This window comes from Phyllobates terribilis, unplaced genomic scaffold (genome assembly GCF_046119375.1).
Source record: "Phyllobates terribilis strain yellow unplaced genomic scaffold, ASM4611937v1 Scaffold_11__3_contigs__length_659146591, whole genome shotgun sequence".
Taxonomy (NCBI): domain Eukaryota; kingdom Metazoa; phylum Chordata; class Amphibia; order Anura; family Dendrobatidae; genus Phyllobates; species Phyllobates terribilis.
Window position 1 is genome coordinate 370,791,700 of NW_027362771.1, and position 20,942 is coordinate 370,812,641.

Genomic DNA, 20,942 nt, shown 5'->3' on the forward strand with positions numbered 1-20,942 from the left:
CAATGATAAGATTATCATATCTCATTGGACATCATTCACACAGGTGTACACCACCAGATGGATTGAGAACTAATAGGGAAGGGAGGGGGAAAGGTATAAATCAAAATTAACTTTTATTTCGTAATAGTAAGAAGTGATATTTAAAATATAAATTCACATATATCCATATAAGAATGTATATAGGATCACAATTTAAGGATTATAATCACAGTTGTGATCCACTAAGTCTAGATTTAGTACAAGGATGTGAGAATATAATGTATTTAGAGTAGGCTTCCTGACCAATGTCCCTTGTTAATTACTGGTCAGGTTAATTATTACCTATTTTACAGTGTCACCAAATGTAAAAATCTTATGGGATATAGTAATTGTATCCCTATCTTTCCATATAAAGGGGTAATTGTCTATTCTCGCTTCTATATAACCCCAGCCAGTATAACATTCATATCACTTAATTTATCAAGTCAGATGAGTCATATCTGATCCGTATGTGTCTAGTGTAATATGTATATAGTTTAGCAGTGATATGATTCCACTGTTATCAAATCAGTATGCACGCCACAGATAGATCCCCCACCAAAATATAATCTGATTGATGTGTGGCTAGTACGGGCAGCGTGTATACTGATTTGATAACAGTGGAATCATACCACTGTTGAAAGTGCCTCGGAGTGAGTCATAGAGGTAGCTCGAGTTAGACCTACCACTTCCAGGACATCAGACGGTCCCTGAGGGTCCTCACCTCCCACACGAGAGCAGGTGATGGTACCGGTAATCCAACGGGCCGTAGCACACTTCTATATGTCGGGAACTCTGGCCCTACTTGAGGCCATGTCACTTGTAGCCCAGGTGTCTGGGAACTGTGCTCCAGGGAGCAGATGGAGGCGGTTCCCAGTGCGCCCTGAAGGGGAAGGAGGAGAGCATGTGGCATGTGGATGTCGGAATCAAAAGAGAAACGAGGAGTATTCTTTGTGAACCCACAGTTGTGCTAGTTGCACGTAGAAGAGGAACTGTTCTGCGTTCCTGGGGCAGAAGACACGAAGGTGACCGGGATCCCCGTGAGCCAGGATGGCCGAAGAGGTTTGTGTATTCCCCCTCCCAGTTTGTTTCTTGCATGTTTGCGTATCCCCCTGCTGGATTGAGGGACTGCGAATTGTTCAAGGGTCTCAAATCCTTTTCTGTCCTTATGGATTGTGCACATTACCCCCATGGACACTGTCCTATCTCCCCCATAAAGTCTGCCCTGTGTTTTTCGATGAACTCTGCCCCAAGGGACTGCGAGCCTATCATTAGGGTGGCATTGTGCAATTTGAAGGCTAATGTTCGCAAAAGGGCGAGGGGAGGACTTTACCCTTGTCTTAAAGAGCTGATGAAAGACTTCCAGAGACTGTGCTCATGGACTAATGAGCCATTGTTGTGTGGGCCTAAAGGCCATTGTTTTACAGGGACATAGACTTGGATGAACATTAGTTCTACGGCCCTAACTGAGAGGATCGACTAAAGTATTGTGCAGGAGAAGGATTTGGTATGTGCTGCTGGGACTGCTGGGCAGTTGTTATATTGCCCTATGGGCCCAAAAACTTAAGCTCTTTTATTTCGGGTCAGTGCTTCTCCGACAATGCACACTTTATGCCTCGGGAAGGAAGAGATCATCAGTTTTACGTATTTTATATGTTTTAGGTGTTTTATGTTGTCTTCCAGGGTCCAGAATGGTCGAGGACAGCCATTTTCAAAGAGGGGAGGAATGTAAGAGTGGTGGACTGTTTTTCTGTGTTCCTGACCCTGAAGACAACACTCGTGCCATTTGTGCAGTGTCATACAGTTTTACATGTTATGTGAATAATGATGTGTGTCTCTTATATTGTATTATGGTAAGCATAGGATTAGACATAGACACAAGATAGTGGTAAAATGTTTAGTATACATTGATGGTAGTTAGTTGAGGTTAGAAGGATAAGATGCGGTTGATATGTGGAACTAGCCCACAGTGGGTGGGGATTAGTGTTGGTAAAAATTATTTTTGGACTAAGGCTTACATTTCAAGCATTCCCCAAAAATCCTGTAAAATCATTGTAGGGCTTATTTTTAGGCTAGGTCTTATATTCGGGGAACACGATAGTTACAACATATTCTAAGGGTCCAAGCAGACGAGCTGACCACGACTGTTAAATGACCACCAATCTGCTATATACAAGCTGATGGGTGGTCATTTAAGTACCAGTTTAGATATGCTGATCAGAATTTGCTGCGCGCAGAACAATTGTTAATACGATCATCCTGTGCACCTAGAATATCATTGTTAATGACAGCAAACCTATTGTTTACAGAAATTGATGTGATGCTTTGATTGCTGATTTTATTACCAGCATGAACAATCCAATCATCTAAGGAATGAGCGTTATTGCATTTATGTCGGGCGATTACCGACATGTTTATACACAAGCAGAAGAATAGCCAACGATTGTTTGAATGGAAGGTTGTTCCTGATTATTGACTGCTAAATGGACCTTATGGATAATGGCAGCCACCTGTGTTATATCTTAGCAAACTGTAAATACATCTTCAAAAGCCTACTGTGGCTGATAGCATTTGAGGGTTATTAAAAAAGAAAAAACTTCCTGTGAAAGTTTTTTGAATAATAAGCTCAAAACTTTCTGCTAAATTACAGAATACAGTGTGTAAATACAATTTTTATAAATACAATATTTCATATATCACAGGTAAAATTTCCTAAAAACGCTGTGAAACCCAAACTAAAAAAGGAAAGTGTTATGGGTCCGGGTGGTGGAACCTCTGTGCTTCGGTGCAAGGAGGGACCATTGGGGCGTAACTAAGTGCCTACTCGGACCGACCCAGGTCACACTGCGGCTTAGTCGACTCCGTGAACCAGGGAGTGACCAGGTGAACCAGGTGCCACTCTGGGACCGACCTTGTGTGAGAGTGTGGCGCCTCTGAGGGTTCGACCGCCACAGGGATGCTGCACTTCTTTAATGGAGTGTGGTGTTCCTCCTCTGAGGTAAGGACGGTGTGATAGTCGTGACCCAACCTTTTGTATCCAACACCACATTTCTCCACCAGAGGGGGAAAGTATGCACTAGGTGCTGCTCCCCTGGTTACAGGGAGACTGGGGAACCAAGAGTTAGGGGAACCAGTTAGTGGGTGAGGGTGGAGGACTTACAAGTTAGTTACACTTTAAATTTCATATTTAATACAAAGCCATCTTTGATCTCGGTTCTTTGGCTGTTCTTTGTGCTGTCAAGTACTGTGTGTAACTGTGACCTCCCTCCCGGAGCGCAGATCCGGTGTGGGCCTGCACTGGCAAGGGACACAGCCCTCGTACCCTGGCCTTGGGACGAGAGGTAGGTTGCAGACAAGGAATGTCTCAACCCGGCCAAGGACCAGGATCAAGAAGGCCCAGAGCTTAAGAGTGTGGCTCCACAGCAAATGGATCCAAGGCAGGATGCAGACGGAGCGGTGTACGCCACCTGTCCTCGCCGACCTGATAAATTCAGAGGGACTCCGGCTGCAAGAGGGGTACCGGCCCCCGACACCCGACCTTGCTACTCTATGTCCTGGATGGGAATGCCCGGTAGGCCCAGAAGATCCCAACGGGTATCGGACGGAGCGGAACTGCCACCCGTACCCTTGTTCTGAGAGGAGTTCCGGGCGAGTCCCGGCCTATTTGCACACACACGGACAGGAAAGGATTCGGTCTGTAGTTCAGGAACACTCTGCAGTAGGGTCCCGACTGAATGCTGGACTTACTCGGAGGTTGTCGGACCCCTGTCTCTGGTGAACGCAGGACTCCGCGGGGAGCAGGAAGTCGCCTTCCTTTGACATCTATGTGAGTAAAGCCTTGGAAGTTCACCCCTATGGCCTCCGGACTGTTATTTCTGCGCTACACCGCGGGACGCGGCATCCCTTCTCCACTATTACTACCCCCTCCATCCTGTCCCTCTGCCCTGAGGCCTTGCTCCGCCTGTGGGGAGTAGTAAGAACTCTGGCCGCCGTAAAACCAGGCCTCAGCGGACTGCAGGGGCGCTGGTGACCCTTCACCAGGCACCACAGGTGGCGTAGTCGTTAATCAGCCACTCAACCTGGATGAGCCCACACCATCTCTTTTTAATGTGACGGCCCTGAGCACGGGTCGGGTCCGGGCCACAGCTACATCCCACCTCTCCATCACAGGACCCGACACCGAGTCCCCCAACACCCAGGGTAAAATAAAGGGCTTGTTCTGAGTAGAGGCGTCACAACTGCAGGTGACTCCCACGGGTCAGATGACAGGAGCTGACCAGTACAGCGGATGAGCACGGCAGGAAGGCTGACATGTGGTCCGGGTAGATAAGCTTGAAGGTACGGCAGATAGCCAGACAGGTGCTCCGGGTAGGCAAGCAGGCGGGTACGGCGGATAGTCAGACAGGTAACTGGCAGGTGCTCCAGGTAGGCAGACTGGTGGGCACGACAGGTTACTGGCAGGTGCTCCAGGTAGGCAGGCTGGCGGGAACAGCAGGTAACTGTCAGGTGCACCAAGTAGGCAGGCTGGCGGGCACAGCAGGTAACTGGCAGGTGCACCAGGTAGGCAGGCTGGCGGGCAGAACTGTAAGACAGACTGACAGGCTGGACTGTTAGACAAACTGGTGGGCTGGACTGACAGGCAGTGAGACCTGAGGGCTGAGGAAAGTGTTAGCACACAAAACAACAACGTTGCACAGACACCTCCATTTTAGAGGAGGTACCTTATAAAGGGAAAGTTCTCCGGCCACTGGTCAGGGACTCTTTAGGACGGCGCGCGCGGCCCCTTCAAGAGGGAGGGAGCGCGCGCGCACCCTAAGCACAGTGCCTGGGAAGCTGCCACAGCAGCAACTGGGACCGCGGCGGTGAGGAGAACGGCGTCTCTGCCCGGCAGGAGGCAGAGACGCCGATGCTACAGAAAGACACTTCTGTCTTGATAGGTTTCCTATCTTTGTACTGAAGAACAAAAGTATAAAGCCTTTTGGCTTTGGGTGCGCACCTTGCGTGTTTTCTTTCATTCTCGTTCATTTTTTATGTGATTGTCTACTACTGAATACTGTGTCTTTCTTCACATAATTAAGCATAAAGAAACCAACCAGTTACTGCCTTTTTGATAGATTAACCAGATTTTATGTCTGTTAATTAAGAGAAATTGAATGTCATTGCTTCCTCTATTCTGTGCAAAAGGTTACAAGTTTTCCATAACAGTTTTTATACAACTACTGTACTATCCTCGATTGTAGACTTTCAGCTTTAGTGTCAGTACTATATTGTTATTTTTTAAAAGTCAGTTTTTTAATATTTTGTGAAAATCTATTAATATTAAAATAGTGGTATTCAAGAGTTATTCCCATTTTAGCCTTCCATGGCTGAAATGGGAATAACTGTTTCTACACTCTGACCACCCGAGGTGGGACTGCAAAAACAGCCAAGTGCAGCACACCTTCCATATAAATGAATGGAAGATGCAGAAATAGTGTAACAAAGCTATCTAAGGTACTGACGTAAATCCCGAGTTGCAGAATAATGCAGCCCTGTCTCTGGTGGCTGGCTCCTAGAAGCAGTTATTCCCTTCTCGACCAAGAAACGCTGAGAAAGAAATAACCCTTCAATGGGAACCTGTCACCATGTTTTCCCCATATAAAATATGGCCAGCACCTGTAAGCCCTCTGTTATAGCATTCTAGAATGCTGTGTATATGTCCCCAATGCACTCTGCAAGGCACAAAAAGACTATATTATACTCACAGGTGGCACTGTCCAGTGTGATAGGCATCTCTGGTCTTGATCCTGTGCCTTCTCTCTTCTTACGATCAACGTCCACTTTCTCTGCTTTGTGTGGATGACTGGTCCTGCGTCATCCACACAGTGTCCCCCATCACACTCCTGTGCAGGTGCACTTCTCACTGCTCTGCCGAGGGCAGAGTAAAGCACTGTAGTGCGCGTGTGCCGGCTTTACCTACGAGTCACCGGCACTATTTGACCTTTCCCCGCACATGCGCACTACAGTACTTTGCTCTGTCCTCAGCAGACTAGAGAGAAGTGCGCCTGCGCAGGAGCGCAATGGAGCACACTGTGTGGATGATGGAGCACACTGTGTGGATGATGTAAAACCTGTCATCCACACAAAGCAGGAAAGGAGGACGTCGATCATAAGTAGAGTGGAGGTACCGGCTCAAGACAAGAGACACCCATCAGATCACACAGTGCCATCTCTGAGTATAATATAAGGTCCTTTTTGTTTTCTTACATGCAAATGAGCTGTTCCAGGCTATGGGCCAGACACTGATCTGCATGAGAATCTGCATACAGAGATTATTTTAAATTATAGGGGGCGTTACCAGTGTGATGTGTAATGGCCGCTCTCTGCTCTCCTGGTCTCACTGCAGAGCTGTGTGTGATTATACCTGACACATCTGTGTGTGATTATACCTGACACATCTGTGTGTGATTATACCTGACACATCTGTGTGTGATTATACCTGACACATCTGTGTGTGATTATACCTGACACATCTACAGGTTCCTCTCAGCTTCCATCTCACAGGCAGCCAGGGCTGCAATACAGCAGAGTTATGAGAGCTGCAGCTGCTAACTTGTTTGTTCAGTTCTACTGTTCTGTGTTAGTTACATGTCTCACACTGGTAACACCCCCTTTCATTTATAATAATTTCTGGAGACAGATTCTCATGCAGATCTGTGTCTGGCCCATAGTCCTGAACAGCTCATTTACATATAAGAAAAATGTGGATTTCTCTGTAATAAACCATCAGATTGCAGATATGAACGTATTATTTTATTCAGCTTTCTATGAACTGCATTCTCATATAGATGTCTTAGGAAGACAGATTTTCTTTAATATAGCTAATAAATGTGCAATTAAATCTTTATCAATGGCTATGCCAACCTTCACAATTTTTTTTCACTAAAATTAATGAAACAACATGGAAAATAGTTTACAGTATAATGTGTCCATGGTAACAGACTGCAAACAAGCCTTATGTAGTCTGATCCTGCAGATAATATCTCTTACACTTCTACTGTATTTTTGCCTAAACCTGCAAATTATACAGTAGCACAAAGAACAGATGTAAGGAGGTTTGATTTTAGGGTTAGGCAATGCAACTTTTGTTTGTAATCTTTTACCATGTAGATGCATAGATCTGCAAAACAAACAATATGATAGAACATTTGTAATGAAGACCTGATGCAAAGTTGTATCATTGTTTATACGTATTGTAACGTAAAAAAGAGTTGGTTGTGAAGGTGAACATATAGCACCCCTTAAAACACAACAAAATCTGTTATAATGTGTTTTATTATGATTCATTCATTGAGCTATTCTATATCAAATGGACACTTAAATTGTGCGTTCCTTCTTAATATACAGAATGTTTATTTCATCGCATTTTATGCTGCAATATGTTACGTATTCCCCCAACACAGTAGAGTATATATTTTTTGAGTGGCAGGATTCCATTCCCAGAAGATCACTAAAGCTCCAGAATGAAGGTCAGGGAGGCGCTCAATTAAATATAAATCTGTTCTGGTCTGCTGGGACCTGAGAATTATAGCCACATTTTGTGCTAAATCGAATCTAATCTAATCTATCTTTGCTCATTATAGAGTAATTGCCGCAAACTAAAAATTTTACTAGCCAAGTGACAAACTCCATTCCTTCCTTGTTATACAAACCAACAGGACCTTGGAAACATTTGCTGAGCCACCTCTGTAATCTTTGCAGGATAATATGCTTGGTTTTTGGTATGAGTTATGTAGATGCATTTATGTGGATTTTGGGTTTTCTGTAAATAAGTCTAGGGAACATGTACTGTACATGATAAAGGAGTTGACCACTACTAGGACAACCCCTTCTCATTCATCATGTTTGGCCACGTTAAAATAAAAACTCCACTACTCACCTCCCATATCGGCGCTGTTCCAGCGGTGTCGGCACTCACGTTTCCGGGGTTCACCCAATCAGCGCTGGCATCACTGTCACCGCCTTCAGATAAATCAGACATCAAGAGGAAGTCAGAGAGCAGTCTCAGCCCTGGCTTTGTGTTGATGTTCAATATGTCTGAAGGCGGGGACAGTGAAGCCAGCGCTGATTCGGCGGAGGGCTCATGTGAGCCCTGGGAACGCGAGTGCTGACACTGCTGGAACGGCTCCAGTACGGAAGGTGAGTAGAGTTGTTTTTATTTTAACCGAGCCAAACAAGAATGAGAAGGGTTTGTCCAAGTAGTGGATAATCCCTTTAAGTATTTGCAGCAGAAATTTTCTTCATCATTTCTACATCTCTTAGCAGGAAAAATGTAAAATATGTACGTTTTTACCATATTTTTACATGTGTTTTTGTTGTATATTTTTCCTTACTGATTAGTATGGGTGAAATCTGAAGCAAAAACGCTGAAAGAATTGACATGCTGCAGAGTTACATCTGCTCCAAATCTGCAAGGAAAAAATAAGCAACGTGTACATGAGACTTCAGGATTCTCATTCACTTTTGCTGGAACTAGGAAATCCTTCCGGTTTTGTGACAAATCTATGTAGAAAAAAACGCCCTAAGGTTACAGTCACACATGCAGTTTTTGATGCAGTGTTTTGAGTCAACTGGATACAGCAGGAAGGAGAAATATAGTTCTTCTTTTAAGGGAATGCATCACATATATTTTCTACTTATTAATACCAGATAAAATCAATATTTTTTTCTACACAATTTTCATTTTTTTATTGTAGACTTTTTTAATGTATTCTGCTTATGCGGTGTCCATTATGCCTATGAAAAGCATTTAGAAATGTGTTTTACAGCAATTATATAGGTCATTACAGACAATAGTCTGTCTTCTATGGGACAGTTTTCTAGGCATGCTCTGTGACCTGTGCAGTATCACTGTGCAGGGAGGGGGACGTGGTGAACTATAACATCATCTATTGTAAGTAATTTTATCCTATGTTATCTGTATGTAGTTGTTACCTTTCATTATAATTCTTCCAGTGATGATACTGATGTAGCTGCCAAGAAGTGGCCTCTACAGAGCAGAAATTAGTATTCTGTTTTGGAGAATCAGTAGCCAGAATCACAAGATCAAGATTTTGGAATTGATAATATAAATATTCACAGAAGAAAAAGCAAACATTCTTAGAAAAGATTACTATCCACAGTTGGTAATTTTCTGCTGACATGGTCCCGATAACATTCCCTATTCTTTTTTTAGTACACTTCTGCATGTGACATAAAAAAACTGTATTTATGAGTCCAGGTTAAATAGAATTTTCACCCAAAACATAATTACTGTCTAAAGACTGAAAGATAGTTTTTGATGCTGTTTTCAAATACATAAAGGAACACTTCTTAATTTTGTATCAATTCCTATATATATACGGTAGGTAAAAAATGCATTTTAAACTGTCACAAAAACTCCAGGGTTCTTCAAAACTTGGCAAGACCTGCACATGATCAGGGCTGGTTTCAGGCTTTGAAACTGAAGTGGTTAGGATTTCTCTCAATTGCCAGATAGGGCGGCGTATCATGTGACTGCCAATATGTGATTGCCAAACTGGTGGTCACATGCCAACTAGATTCTAACTTGCTTCTTTCAAAAGAACGGTAAGGGGAATCCTGACAGCGTGCACAATGCTCCATTGTCAGGATTCCCCAATCTACAGTCACATAGAATAACTGTAGAAAGTTGGCGCAAGCCCAGAAACCCATTTGATCTTTTTTTATTTTTAGACTTTTTTTTAACTCATATTGTCAATATATGTGATCAAACAATATTATTTATTAGTTGTTAGGGGTTGTTAACTTTTTTTTTGTTATTTGTTTCAGCAAACAAAGAAAGTGGCGTCTTTCCCCAGTTTTGTGGATGGTATGTACATCTCTACAATTTGATATCAGTGTTGTATGTTTAGAAGGTCATTTTTTACAGTTGTAATTAAAGCACCACTCCAGCATTTTTTTTATATTTCATCACTCCATGTTCCCTGCCTCTAGTAATATACTTACCCGCCACAGTCTTCAGCTGTTTCTGGCACGTCTCCGGTCTCGATCCACCATCTTATGACCACAATTTCTGACTGACCGGAAGGTAGAGGTAACGGTCACAAACTCTCAGTGTAAGTCTATGATAACCTTGTTCTTGGTCTCAGACCTACATTGAGAAGTGACTTCCGTCTCACCCAGCGAACACTGGAGCGAGTCGGCAAGTCACAACCTTCAGAATACCGATCGGAGCGGTGCCGATAACAGAAGAAGACGTCCAGAGCGGCTCTGAGAACTGAAGAAAACAGCAGCTGGTAAGTACTGTATATTACTAGGGCAGGGCACATGCATTAGTGATACTACTTCCAGTGGTAAAATAAAAAAAAAACCTCTGAAATGATGCTTTAATTAAATATAAAAAAGTAGATGAATCTCATTCGCTTATGTCATCTAATTATTCAGTCGCTGTTAAGTTGACCCACCAAAAGAACAGAGTAAATCTAGGCTTTGCCAAGATAATTGAGGTCAATTCCAAGCAGCATACAAACCAGCCCTGGAGCAGGAAAGTGAGAAGGAATTTACTCCCTTGGCTTCAGAATTATTTGGGTTATTTTACATATTTGTAATAATATGTTGCCATGACTAACATAGTGCGTGCAGCATTGGACTGGGGTGCCAAGGGCCCACCAGTAACCAACTTCAGGTCCCCACTTTTCAGCTGTATGCAATTGTGACATTATCCTCAATCACAAGTGTATATAGCAATGAACTGGTTAGATTGTTAAATGAATACGATGCTGCCTTTGTTTGTACATAATGATTTAGAAAAGTGTTTTTTTCACAGCGCCATACAGGACTTCCTGATGCATGTACGAGTATTTTACTAACAATCCCTGGCTCTTTCTCCAGCCATACTTACTCAGCTACAACACACTGTTCTGAAGAAGGCCAATAAATAGGCCGAAACGTTAACATATATTGGCAACAAAGCGGATTGTTTTGCACAATAAAATTATTTTTTCTGCATGAAATCTTGGAGTGCCAAATTTATTTTTTTTACTTCTGGAGTGGTATCCTACTTGTGCACCCTCTAAGGGAATGCCACGTAGCCTCTTTTCTACTTGCAATATTTTTTGTCATCTATGTGCAGTCTGCGTGCAATCCATTTTTATACATCAGCAGTTATTAAAAATGTTCAAGTCTAAATACAGTTTCCTAAGTCACTGAATTGCACTGCATCTGTTAAAATCGAATTCTACACAGTGTCTCCGAATGGCATCCAATTTTTTGCGCATTTGAATGGGCAAGTTTCATGAGACACATGGAAGAAACTAGTGCAAGCTGTGATTTTGTTCACACGCTGATTTGGTCAGTAAAAAAAAGCTGTAAAAAAAAGCAGCTCATCTGAACTTCCCCATTGAATAACATTAGTTTGTGTGCTTTCTGTTTTTTCATGGATAGCATTCAGACCAAAAATACGCTCATGTGAACCCAGAAGGAAACCCATGACATAACCGATCTCGTTGTTTTAACTGGAATCAGCGTTGCGCTTTTTTACAATATACTGTACACTGTAGGTGTTTGACGTTAATGCTAACCTTATCTAAAGGAATATTATATGCTAAGTTTTTTCTGATGGGGCTGTAAGAACGGTCAATGTCCTACAGAACCAGTAGCCTCTTTGTAAAGGGAGCAGTAGACTTATTTCCCACCTTATATTTGTGAAGAAGTATTTTCTTTATTTGTAAGGATCAATTACACAGTGCTAACATGATGTGTATTTTATTATTTGGTAATATGAAACAAGCCGTCTTATCCCTTTCAGTACCTATAAAAGTTATTTTTTCCCTTTAATACACAGAGAATTGGCAGAAATGGCAATTTTAAAAGGGTAAATGTTAAGACATATAGACTCTTGTGCTTAGGATAATAGAAAGTAAGGGTGATGTGTATTGAATGTGGAAGTAATTATCACTCATTGTCTCCTCCAAGCATTGATTAAGTGATAATTTTCAGAAGCTTTTATAAAGAAGTCACTTGCAGGCCCAAGTAAGTGAAAGACTTAATTAAGCTGCAAACATCAGGAGGCTTACTGTATGGTTTCTATAATAATGTCTAGAATTCAATAAGTAATGCTTTTGTATTAATGTACATCTACTGATTCTCTGTAGATAACAGCAAGAGTCATTTTTGACTGGACAGTCAGGTTAGAAGAGCGTATGCCGCTGTTTTTTTTTAACTATAACCAGTGTTATCATTTAATGAATAATTCAACAATAACAATATAGGGGATCTTACTTTTTTAGTATCTCCATGCACCTCATTAAAGAGATTGTCCAGTCTAAAACGACAAGTCTGCAGTCTCTCTATGTGATTGCAGACTTGTGAATCCTCCGAGTACACGCACTTCGCGCTATGAGGATTCTCCAGTGTCAGCGCCAGGAACGGCAGTGACGTGACCGCAAGAGGTCAATTGTAACAGGCGACCGGACTTATGATGAAGAGATGAAAATTCTGTTTTTTATTTGCGTGGCAGCATACATGACAGTGCGACACGTTTCAGCTCTATCCTGAGCCTTTTTCATGCAGCATATGTAAGGTGCCCCAGCGAGGTAGTCGTGGGTGAGCTGTTGCCCCCTCTCGCTCTGGCACCCTACAGACAATTCGTGTCCTCCCTCTGATATGTGGCTGTGTACGTGGTGCTCTCCACTTACTTCAAACCATCCGATCGCGACTGTCTCCCGGCATTTCTCTTCTGGGACCAGGGCAGCAATAAATTCAGAGGACACGAGATTCTCAACCATAACTTGGACTTTACTTGGGGAAGAGGAATATGTACAGTATTTACAGGCAGATATAATGGATAAGGCCCGACAGGTTATTATCTCACAGGCGCTGGCAACATCTTCAGCCCTGGTTCCCTCTTTAAGTGAAGCATCTCTGTGACTCTAATCTCTAGCCCAAGAGACTCTTCTGCAACACCAACAGTGTTCCGGATCCAATATCTCCCCCACATCTTAGCCTGGAGTCCTACTTATCTTCCTCTGCTTCCTGCTGACTAGAAATGCCCCAGGTCCTCAATACCTCTGTTGAGTTTCTACTGCCGGCTAACAGGACTCTTGCGTAGGGGGGACTTTTACACTGGTGATCCCACTGTCTGAGGGTATGGAGCTCCCGTATACCCTAGCAGCCACCATATAGTCAGGCTGCCCGTACAGTTCACTGTCCTATGTCTTACTGAACATCACTTCCTGCTCCTGGAAACTAAGCAGAGATTTTCCTAATGTGCCCACCCTCTGTGGACTGTCATCACACAGCATTAACCCCGTCACTGTCTGTAACACTGCTAGCAGACTCAACTTGACATCTGCACCGATGACAGTGGCATCTTGTGGCTGATTACAGGTACTGCAGCCCACAAGGAATTATGCCAGGAACAAGCTCTATAACACTCAAGGCTTGATAAGGGCACTAAGTTCCCCCCTCTACTCTACTGACTGGACCACTAAAGCTAACCCCTTAGCATGGCCTTCCAACAGTTCAGAGAGGTTTAACTACGGGAACACTTTCGTTAACTATTTCAGTGCCAAAGGAAGGCTATGTCCTTCCCTACTATTACACGTACACCCTCAAAAATGTGCTATATAAATATAATCACATTTTAAAGGTGTTGTCTAGTTAAAAAAAAGTTATCACCTCTCTGCAGGATAAGTGATAACTTGCTGATCAATGGACCTCCCACAATAGGACCTGCGCTGATCGGACAATCGGTGAATTTATATTCCCCATAGGGAACTTTTATCCCTATTACAAGATGGTGCAGCAGGTCGGCTGCACAACTGCCACTCAATTCATTCTCTATGGGGCTGCTGGAAAAAGCCGTGTGCAGGGAATGAGTGTAGCGCAGGTCACTCTGCAGCTCCATTCTAACACGAATAAAAGCTCCCCGTTCTGTCAATTGGTGCGGGTCCTAGTGGTTGGGCACCCACTGATCGAAAAGTTATCACCTATCCTGTAGATTACCCCTTTAATGACACCATATGCATCAGCAAAAAATGTAATGGTAGCAGTAAACGATTAGTAACATAGGAAAGATAGATACTAAAGACGTATAAGTAATGGACAAAGTGAAGCGATAGTTAAACTTATTTTTTCTAACCTAAGGTAACGTACATCCTGGGATTGACATAGCGCCGTGTTGATGCTCGCTGATTATGTTAGTAGTATCACATGAGTCAACAATGGTTGCTATGCCAATAGAGAAAAACCAACCAAAACATATTTATCAGTTACAATGTCATCCTAGTTGTACACTAAGCAGTATAATAACAATAAAGCTGGGCACATGTGCAGCACTAAAAATGCAATCAAATAAGAACAAGAGTCAAAACATAGTTTGGTTATTTATAAAGTAAGATAGTTAAAAAAAAAGGAAAGACATATACAAAAGATCGGTTGTCAAAGAGTAATAAATGATGAGAAAGGTGCAACACACTGAGATAATAATACATAAATCATGTAGTATCAATATTATATAAAAGAAGCAAGCAGTTACACTGCATAGTCACCCAGGTTAATTAGCTCATAAGGAAAGCATCATGTGTTGCTAGTAGGAAGCCACGAAAAAGCGAAATATTTTTGTAGCAATATTATTTTATTAAACATAATCATCTTTCGATACATTTAATACATTGATCAAAAAGTAATTCATATCTGTAACAAGTACTGCAACAGGAGATGGCTTACTTGTCTCTATGAGCCAATTCACCCGGGTGACTATGCACATGGTACTTTGTTGCACAGTCTTATTACTGACCTCTTTTATATTCTTTTAATACTGCTTTATTTATGTATTTTCTGTACTGTGTGTTGCACCTTTGTCATTATTGATTACTGTTTGACATTACTTTAGATGTACTGTCTATTATTATCTAATTCAAATATTCATTATATCTACATAGCTCCAATGCATTGTTATGTAGGTCCTATCGCTTGTAACTCCAGTATCAGATTCTGGTCAATGAAACAGGTTCCGGTTCAATGTGCACATCTTTGAATGTTCTTACTTGTTTTGTCTACGCTGTTGTTTGTGTTATAATAACAATACATTTTGTTAAAATATTTTTTGAGACTGACACAAATTTTGTTTTTCACACAGTTTGCCACTTCAGTGTTTTTATATCTTTTAGTCAGATGTTTCTATGGTTACTGAAGTAGAATTAGAAGCATTTCTTAAGTTTTTAAATTTTTTTGACAAATATAAGTTTATGCAGAGCCTTGATATTTACAGTGTTGTCATTCATTTTTTAAGACTTCTGCAATTTGTCCTGGCATGCTGAATATCGACTTCTGTGTTGTTTGTCCATCTGTTTTGAGTTTTGACCACAGGTTCTCCATGGGATTAAAATCTAGGGAATTTCCTGGTCATGGACCCAAAATTTCAATATTTTGGCCACCGAGCCACTTAGCTTTCACTTTTGCTTGTGAAATTTCGTTCCATCATGCTGGAATAAGCATTGTTCATCACCACATTACTCCTGGATCGTTAGGAAAAATTGCTCTTGCAGAATGTTTAGATACCAATTTTTTTATTCATGGCAATATTCATAGGCAAAATTGTGAGCGAGCCGACTCCCTTGGATGAAACAGTCTGAAGGGGGCTTCATCAGAGAAAATAATTTTTTCTCAAACCTTTGCAGTAAAATCCCCATACTTTTTGTAGAATGTCAGTCTGTTATTGACGTTTTTCTTGGCGAGAAGAGGCTTCTTTTCAGCTCTTCTTGACACCACGCCAGCCTCCAATAGCCTTCACCTCACTGGGCATGCAGATGCACTAACATGTACCTTCTGCCATTCCTGAGTAAATTCTGTGCTGGTATTGAATAGATTCCATAGCGGAATGTGCTTTAAGAGATGGTTCTGGCACTTGCTGGACTTACTTGGGGGCCCTGAAGACTTCTTCACAGCGACTGAACCTCTTTCTTTGTTTTTTGTTATTAAAGAAGCACTCCTCCCATCAAAGTTTTTATCCTCTTAATATATTGCAATCATCATATTATATAGCAAAGTGCACTTATAATTTCTCATTTTGCCTTTCTACACAGCTAATTCTGCTCTTTTCTCTGCTCTTTGTAGAAACAGTAAGTTTTGTTTCTCTGCAAAAATCATTCTCCTCTTCAACACCTGACCAAATGCTCCGCTTCTTCCCCTACCAGGGACTTTTGCAGTGACTTATCACTCATACAGGGAAAATTGACTTCCTGTTTCTACATAGAGCTTAGAAGGATTTAGTTAGGCCATTTTTAATCACATGATGTCATAGACATAATGGAAGAGAGAATAATTATCTGGGTAGAAGGGAAAAATAAGCAATTGTAAGTACACAATGTTATATAATGTGATGATTGTAATATACCAAAAGAGCAAAAATTATGATGGGAGTGCTTTTTTAAGTTAATTTTCATGGTAAGGAATGACTTACTCACAATTTTGTCATAATGCCCCCTCTCATGCTGCACATAACCCATCTGCATCTCTGGCTGCTATGGGCATAAAAGGGGACAAACTTATGGTGTGGCACCCATGCTCCCCGGACCTCAACCCCATTGAGAACCTCTGGAGCATCATCAAAAGGAGTGTCTATGATGGCGAGAGGCAGTTCACATCTAAGCAACAGCTCTGGGAGGGTATTCTGTCCTCATGCAAAACAATTGAAGCAGAAACCATCCAAAACCTGACAAATTCAATGGACGAGAGAGTTCAGAAGCTCCTTTCGAACAAGGGGTCCTATGTGCAAATGTAACATCACCTAGAATAAAGTTTTGAGTTGAAAACTGTTTGATTTCAGTTTGTAATAACCTGCTAATGCTTATAATTTCAAAAATTACTATTTTTTGTTCTTTATTAAAATGAAAAGGTTGAAAACTCTGCTGTGCATAATAATTTGGAACATGCATTTTGAGTGCAGTTTGAGTTTTTTATTTTTTAAAAAATATACTGTTATCATAGGCAGTTTGTACAAAAACCTTTCAATTGTACTCTAATAGTTATTTGACTGGAAAATTACAATGACTGCAATTCATATAGGTAATTTGGGAAAATCTGAGAAAATATTATTTGCATAATAATTTGGAACACAGTGTAGAGTTGTAGCACTGTTTGTCCACATTGGAAGATGAAGTGGGGCATGGCGACCAAAAGATTCTTCTGTCTAGTTTTCAAAACACAAATCAATCATTAATCTTATGAACGTTATGTAGTTGTTCCTGTGCAAGCCAAACCCCAGGAACATTTCAGTAGATAAATGACAAAATTACTATTGCGTTATAAAACCCTTAATCTGAAGGTTTCTCCTGTGTTAGGATTTTGGAATTTGTTGTCTTTTAGGAAGTATTGATATATACTTGGCCTTGCCTAGAAGAAAAATACTGTACATGTTTTTGAAGTAATGCTATTTTATTCATCATAATCACCTTACCACTCTATACATTTAATATATTGATTACAAAGTAATTCTAATCCTTAATGTTATCCTGTTCCTCAACCCACAACTCCACAGAAGTCCATTATCATCTCGTTTGTGGTAGATTTTTATTCTGGCAATGATTTTTTGATTTCTGGAAGGAGACAATAATCAGATGGGACAAAATCAGGAGAATATGGCAGATGATCAAAAATCTCAAAAAACGTTTCATTGAGGTTTTGCAGCGTGATATGTGACTTGTGGTCGGGTGCATTATCCTTCAAAAACAAGATGTTTTTGGAAAGTTTTGCTGAAGTTCCAGTCCTCTCCTGACAGGGTTAACTTTTCTTAATCACAATTTCAAAATGATATAACATTCTCTGCTAAAATATAGCATGTGCCCTTGTCAAAGTTACAGTAGTACTTGCTTCCATAGCAACAGGATTTATTTTTTTCTGCTAGAAATATTCGAGGAAAACTATTTATCAATACTTCCTTGTGTGAAGATGATTGAACATTGTACACACTGTAGATAACTGGGGTATGTACCCCTCTCTCGGACAGTAAAAAATCTCTCGAATCTGCCTTTTACATATTCATGTACCAAAATATCTTTGTTCTTTTCTGCCATCTTAAAGCAGAAGATAGATGGATTTTGGAATTCCTATACCTTTCTAGGATTGTGATAGTACTTTCCATGAGGATTTGGGATAAACCCAATTCTTAAGTTTTTCTTCTATTTTCTCACAATTAGTTTCAGGGTTGTGTCACAATTAGTGATGAGCAAGTGCCGTAATATTCGTAATCGCTATACTCGTAACGAGTACTTTGTAATAATCGCGTATTCATTCCGAATAGCGAGTACAATGTAAGTCAATGGAAAATGCGAGTAATTTTCTGCTGGACCCTACAAAAGGGTCTGGGGGCCTGAGAAAAAGGCTGAAATGGATGGGAAAGTGATGTAACAGAATGGGAAGAGCCTGGAGAAATTGGCTGCATGCATTTCTGACTCACATATGGTTTCTGGGAATAAGTTTGTCGCAGTATTATGCCACTTTTACAGACACACAAGAACAACTACCAAACCTAACCTAAATTGCATTTAACAGGCCAAAAAGGTTATGAAACAGTTTTTCCTGCATAATCACTTGTATATAAGGCTAAATAAACCAGAGAAACCAAAAAAATATTCCTTTTAGCCTTTGTTCACACATACTGTTGTGGCTTTTTTACAATCGCTTTTTACAATTGAGAGGGCCCTGACTTATACATTTTGTAGGTCCCTCTGTCATACATCATTTTTAGTTCGCTATTCCCCAGCACTTTACAAGCACAGCTAGAATGCACCAGCGGGTATTTTGATCTTTGACCTGAGAGGCCTCAGGTGGCTCTGTAACATGCGTTTTGGAGGGACAGCTGTTACTTAGACATTTGGGCGGCCCCTCCATCATTGACGCTCAGATAGTAGAATACATATTCCATAGCAGTTTACAATGTGCCCACTGAAGCGTTGGGCTTGACCCTCCTCCTCCTTCTCCACCACCATGTGATACTGCGGCCCTAAACTCAAATGTTCAGAGGGCCTGCAGTAGGCAGGAAAGTTGAGTTTTGTGAGAGCCCTCGTGTGGCCCTGTAACATACATTTTGAAATGCCCTCCTCTAGAAATTTTGGGGGTGCCTCTTGTGTACATTTGAGAGTGCCCTCACTTATTCATATTTTAGGGCCCTCACTATTATTTAACTCATTTAAGGGCAGAGACTACAGAGAAAATGGCCAAGAGACATGGAGTACTAGAAGGTAGCAGTGAGTGCGGCCTACTATCCTCAGGTATGGCTGAACTCTGTGAGCCGGAAAAATAAAGCTGCACTAGTCAACTGGATGACTAGCTCAAATATATCACTTGTGCAAGTCAATTGACAAAGGATATATGGTGTCCCCCTCCAAGATGGATTGGAGAAGCTTCTCCAAATGGCTTAGAGATTTTGATTGTCAATATTCCCCAGATTAAAGAAGAGAAGACTTCCTGATACTGTACTACTTGTTCCAGTGCAGAATGTGCATCATATTTCCAAAAATTACTCCTGGGGCTGGGGGCTGTGTCATAGGTGCAGGAAGATTCCATGACTAGGGCCTCCCTTGACAAACATTATCTATAATGGAGTACTGTAGTAGTTGTGGCCCTCAATTCAAGTTTTCAGAGGGCCATCAGCCAGTCATCAACACTCAGTGTAATTGTAAATTTCTATTGAATATGTATCCCCTATCTCAGTCACAATGTGGCACAACCTGTGACAAGGGCCTCCAGTGACAAATATTAGTTTGGTTGGACTACTGTACATTCCCGATTTGTCTACTGCACAATGTGCATAGGGTTTGTGAAAATTAGCCCTATGGGCTGAGACATGGTTGATGCAGGAAGCCACCATCCCAAAGGTCTCCAATCACGAATAGTAGTTAGGCTGGAGTAGGAATACTGTCCTGGTTTGTCAATGCACAGTGTGCATAGGCTTTGTAAAAATTAGCCATATGGGCTGTGTCATGGTTGACTCACTAATTTGGCGGTGCCTGTGACAGCTAGCTTGGCTTGTGCCACCAATATTTGAAAATCTGTCAACAAAACCCAAAATGGCAAAAAAGCCTGTTGTTAAGGGACGTGGACGTGGTGTTGTCAGTGGTGCGCGAGAAGGCACTCAGTCTGTGTCAGGTCAGAAGAAGCTTTATGCATCCACTATGTTCCTGGAAAAAGTTCCCGGTCTGGAACGTAAACGTGTGTGGAAGCCAGAAGATCGAGAGCAGATTCTGTCTTGGATAGCAGACAAGACCTCTACGCATTTGTCAAGCAGCAACAAATCTTCCACGACCACACAGTGTACTGTGGATGCATAGAAGGCTGGCCCTTCCAATCCTGAAGCAGGTTCTCCTTCCTCCCGCCATTATCAGTCACAGGAGACATATGACCCCAAGCTTGGCCACTTCAAGGATCTGTTTGGTACGTATCCTTTGGTTGGCTCTGGCCTATCACCGTGCAGCACTGAAGAGGGACAAGAGGAGGTGGCGTGGCATGCTCAAGTATTTGAGGACCTACGGACAGAAGGAAACCACTTGGAGGAACGTCATTTACTGTCTCCATAGGTGAAGGCTGATGATGATGAGACCCAGTTGCCATCAGATCAGCCTACAATGTCAACTGGGAAGGAGGATGAGATAGAAGACGAGGTGGTCGATGATGAGTCCACTGATCCGACCTGGACCATTGGCACGCATAGCCATGACAGCAACACAGAGGACGATGGATATGTAGCACCAACACAGGTACCAAGGGGTCGTGGTTTGCCCAGAGTGAGAACTGGGTCAACTTTTCCAAGGAGCACCCCCGCTGTGCGCCAAGTCAGGGCTAGGGGGTGTTCAGCTGCTGTGTGGAATTTTTTTTCTGAAAGTCCTTCAGAGAAAAACATTGTTGTCTGTAGCATCTGCCATACC

General features: G+C 41.8%; 1 protein-coding gene across 2 annotated transcripts in view; it reads left to right on the plus strand.

The window, feature by feature from the left end:
- The window catches only part of APBA2 (amyloid beta precursor protein binding family A member 2), a 699,615-nt gene that overhangs the window by 462,259 nt on the left and 216,414 nt on the right, over window positions 1-20,942 (plus strand). For both annotated transcript variants that reach the window (XM_073652927.1, XM_073652928.1), the window contains exon 5: window positions 9,847-9,886. In XM_073652927.1, the coding sequence (XP_073509028.1) occupies window positions 9,847-9,886 (40 nt within the window). The remainder of the gene's footprint in view (window positions 1-9,846; window positions 9,887-20,942) is intronic.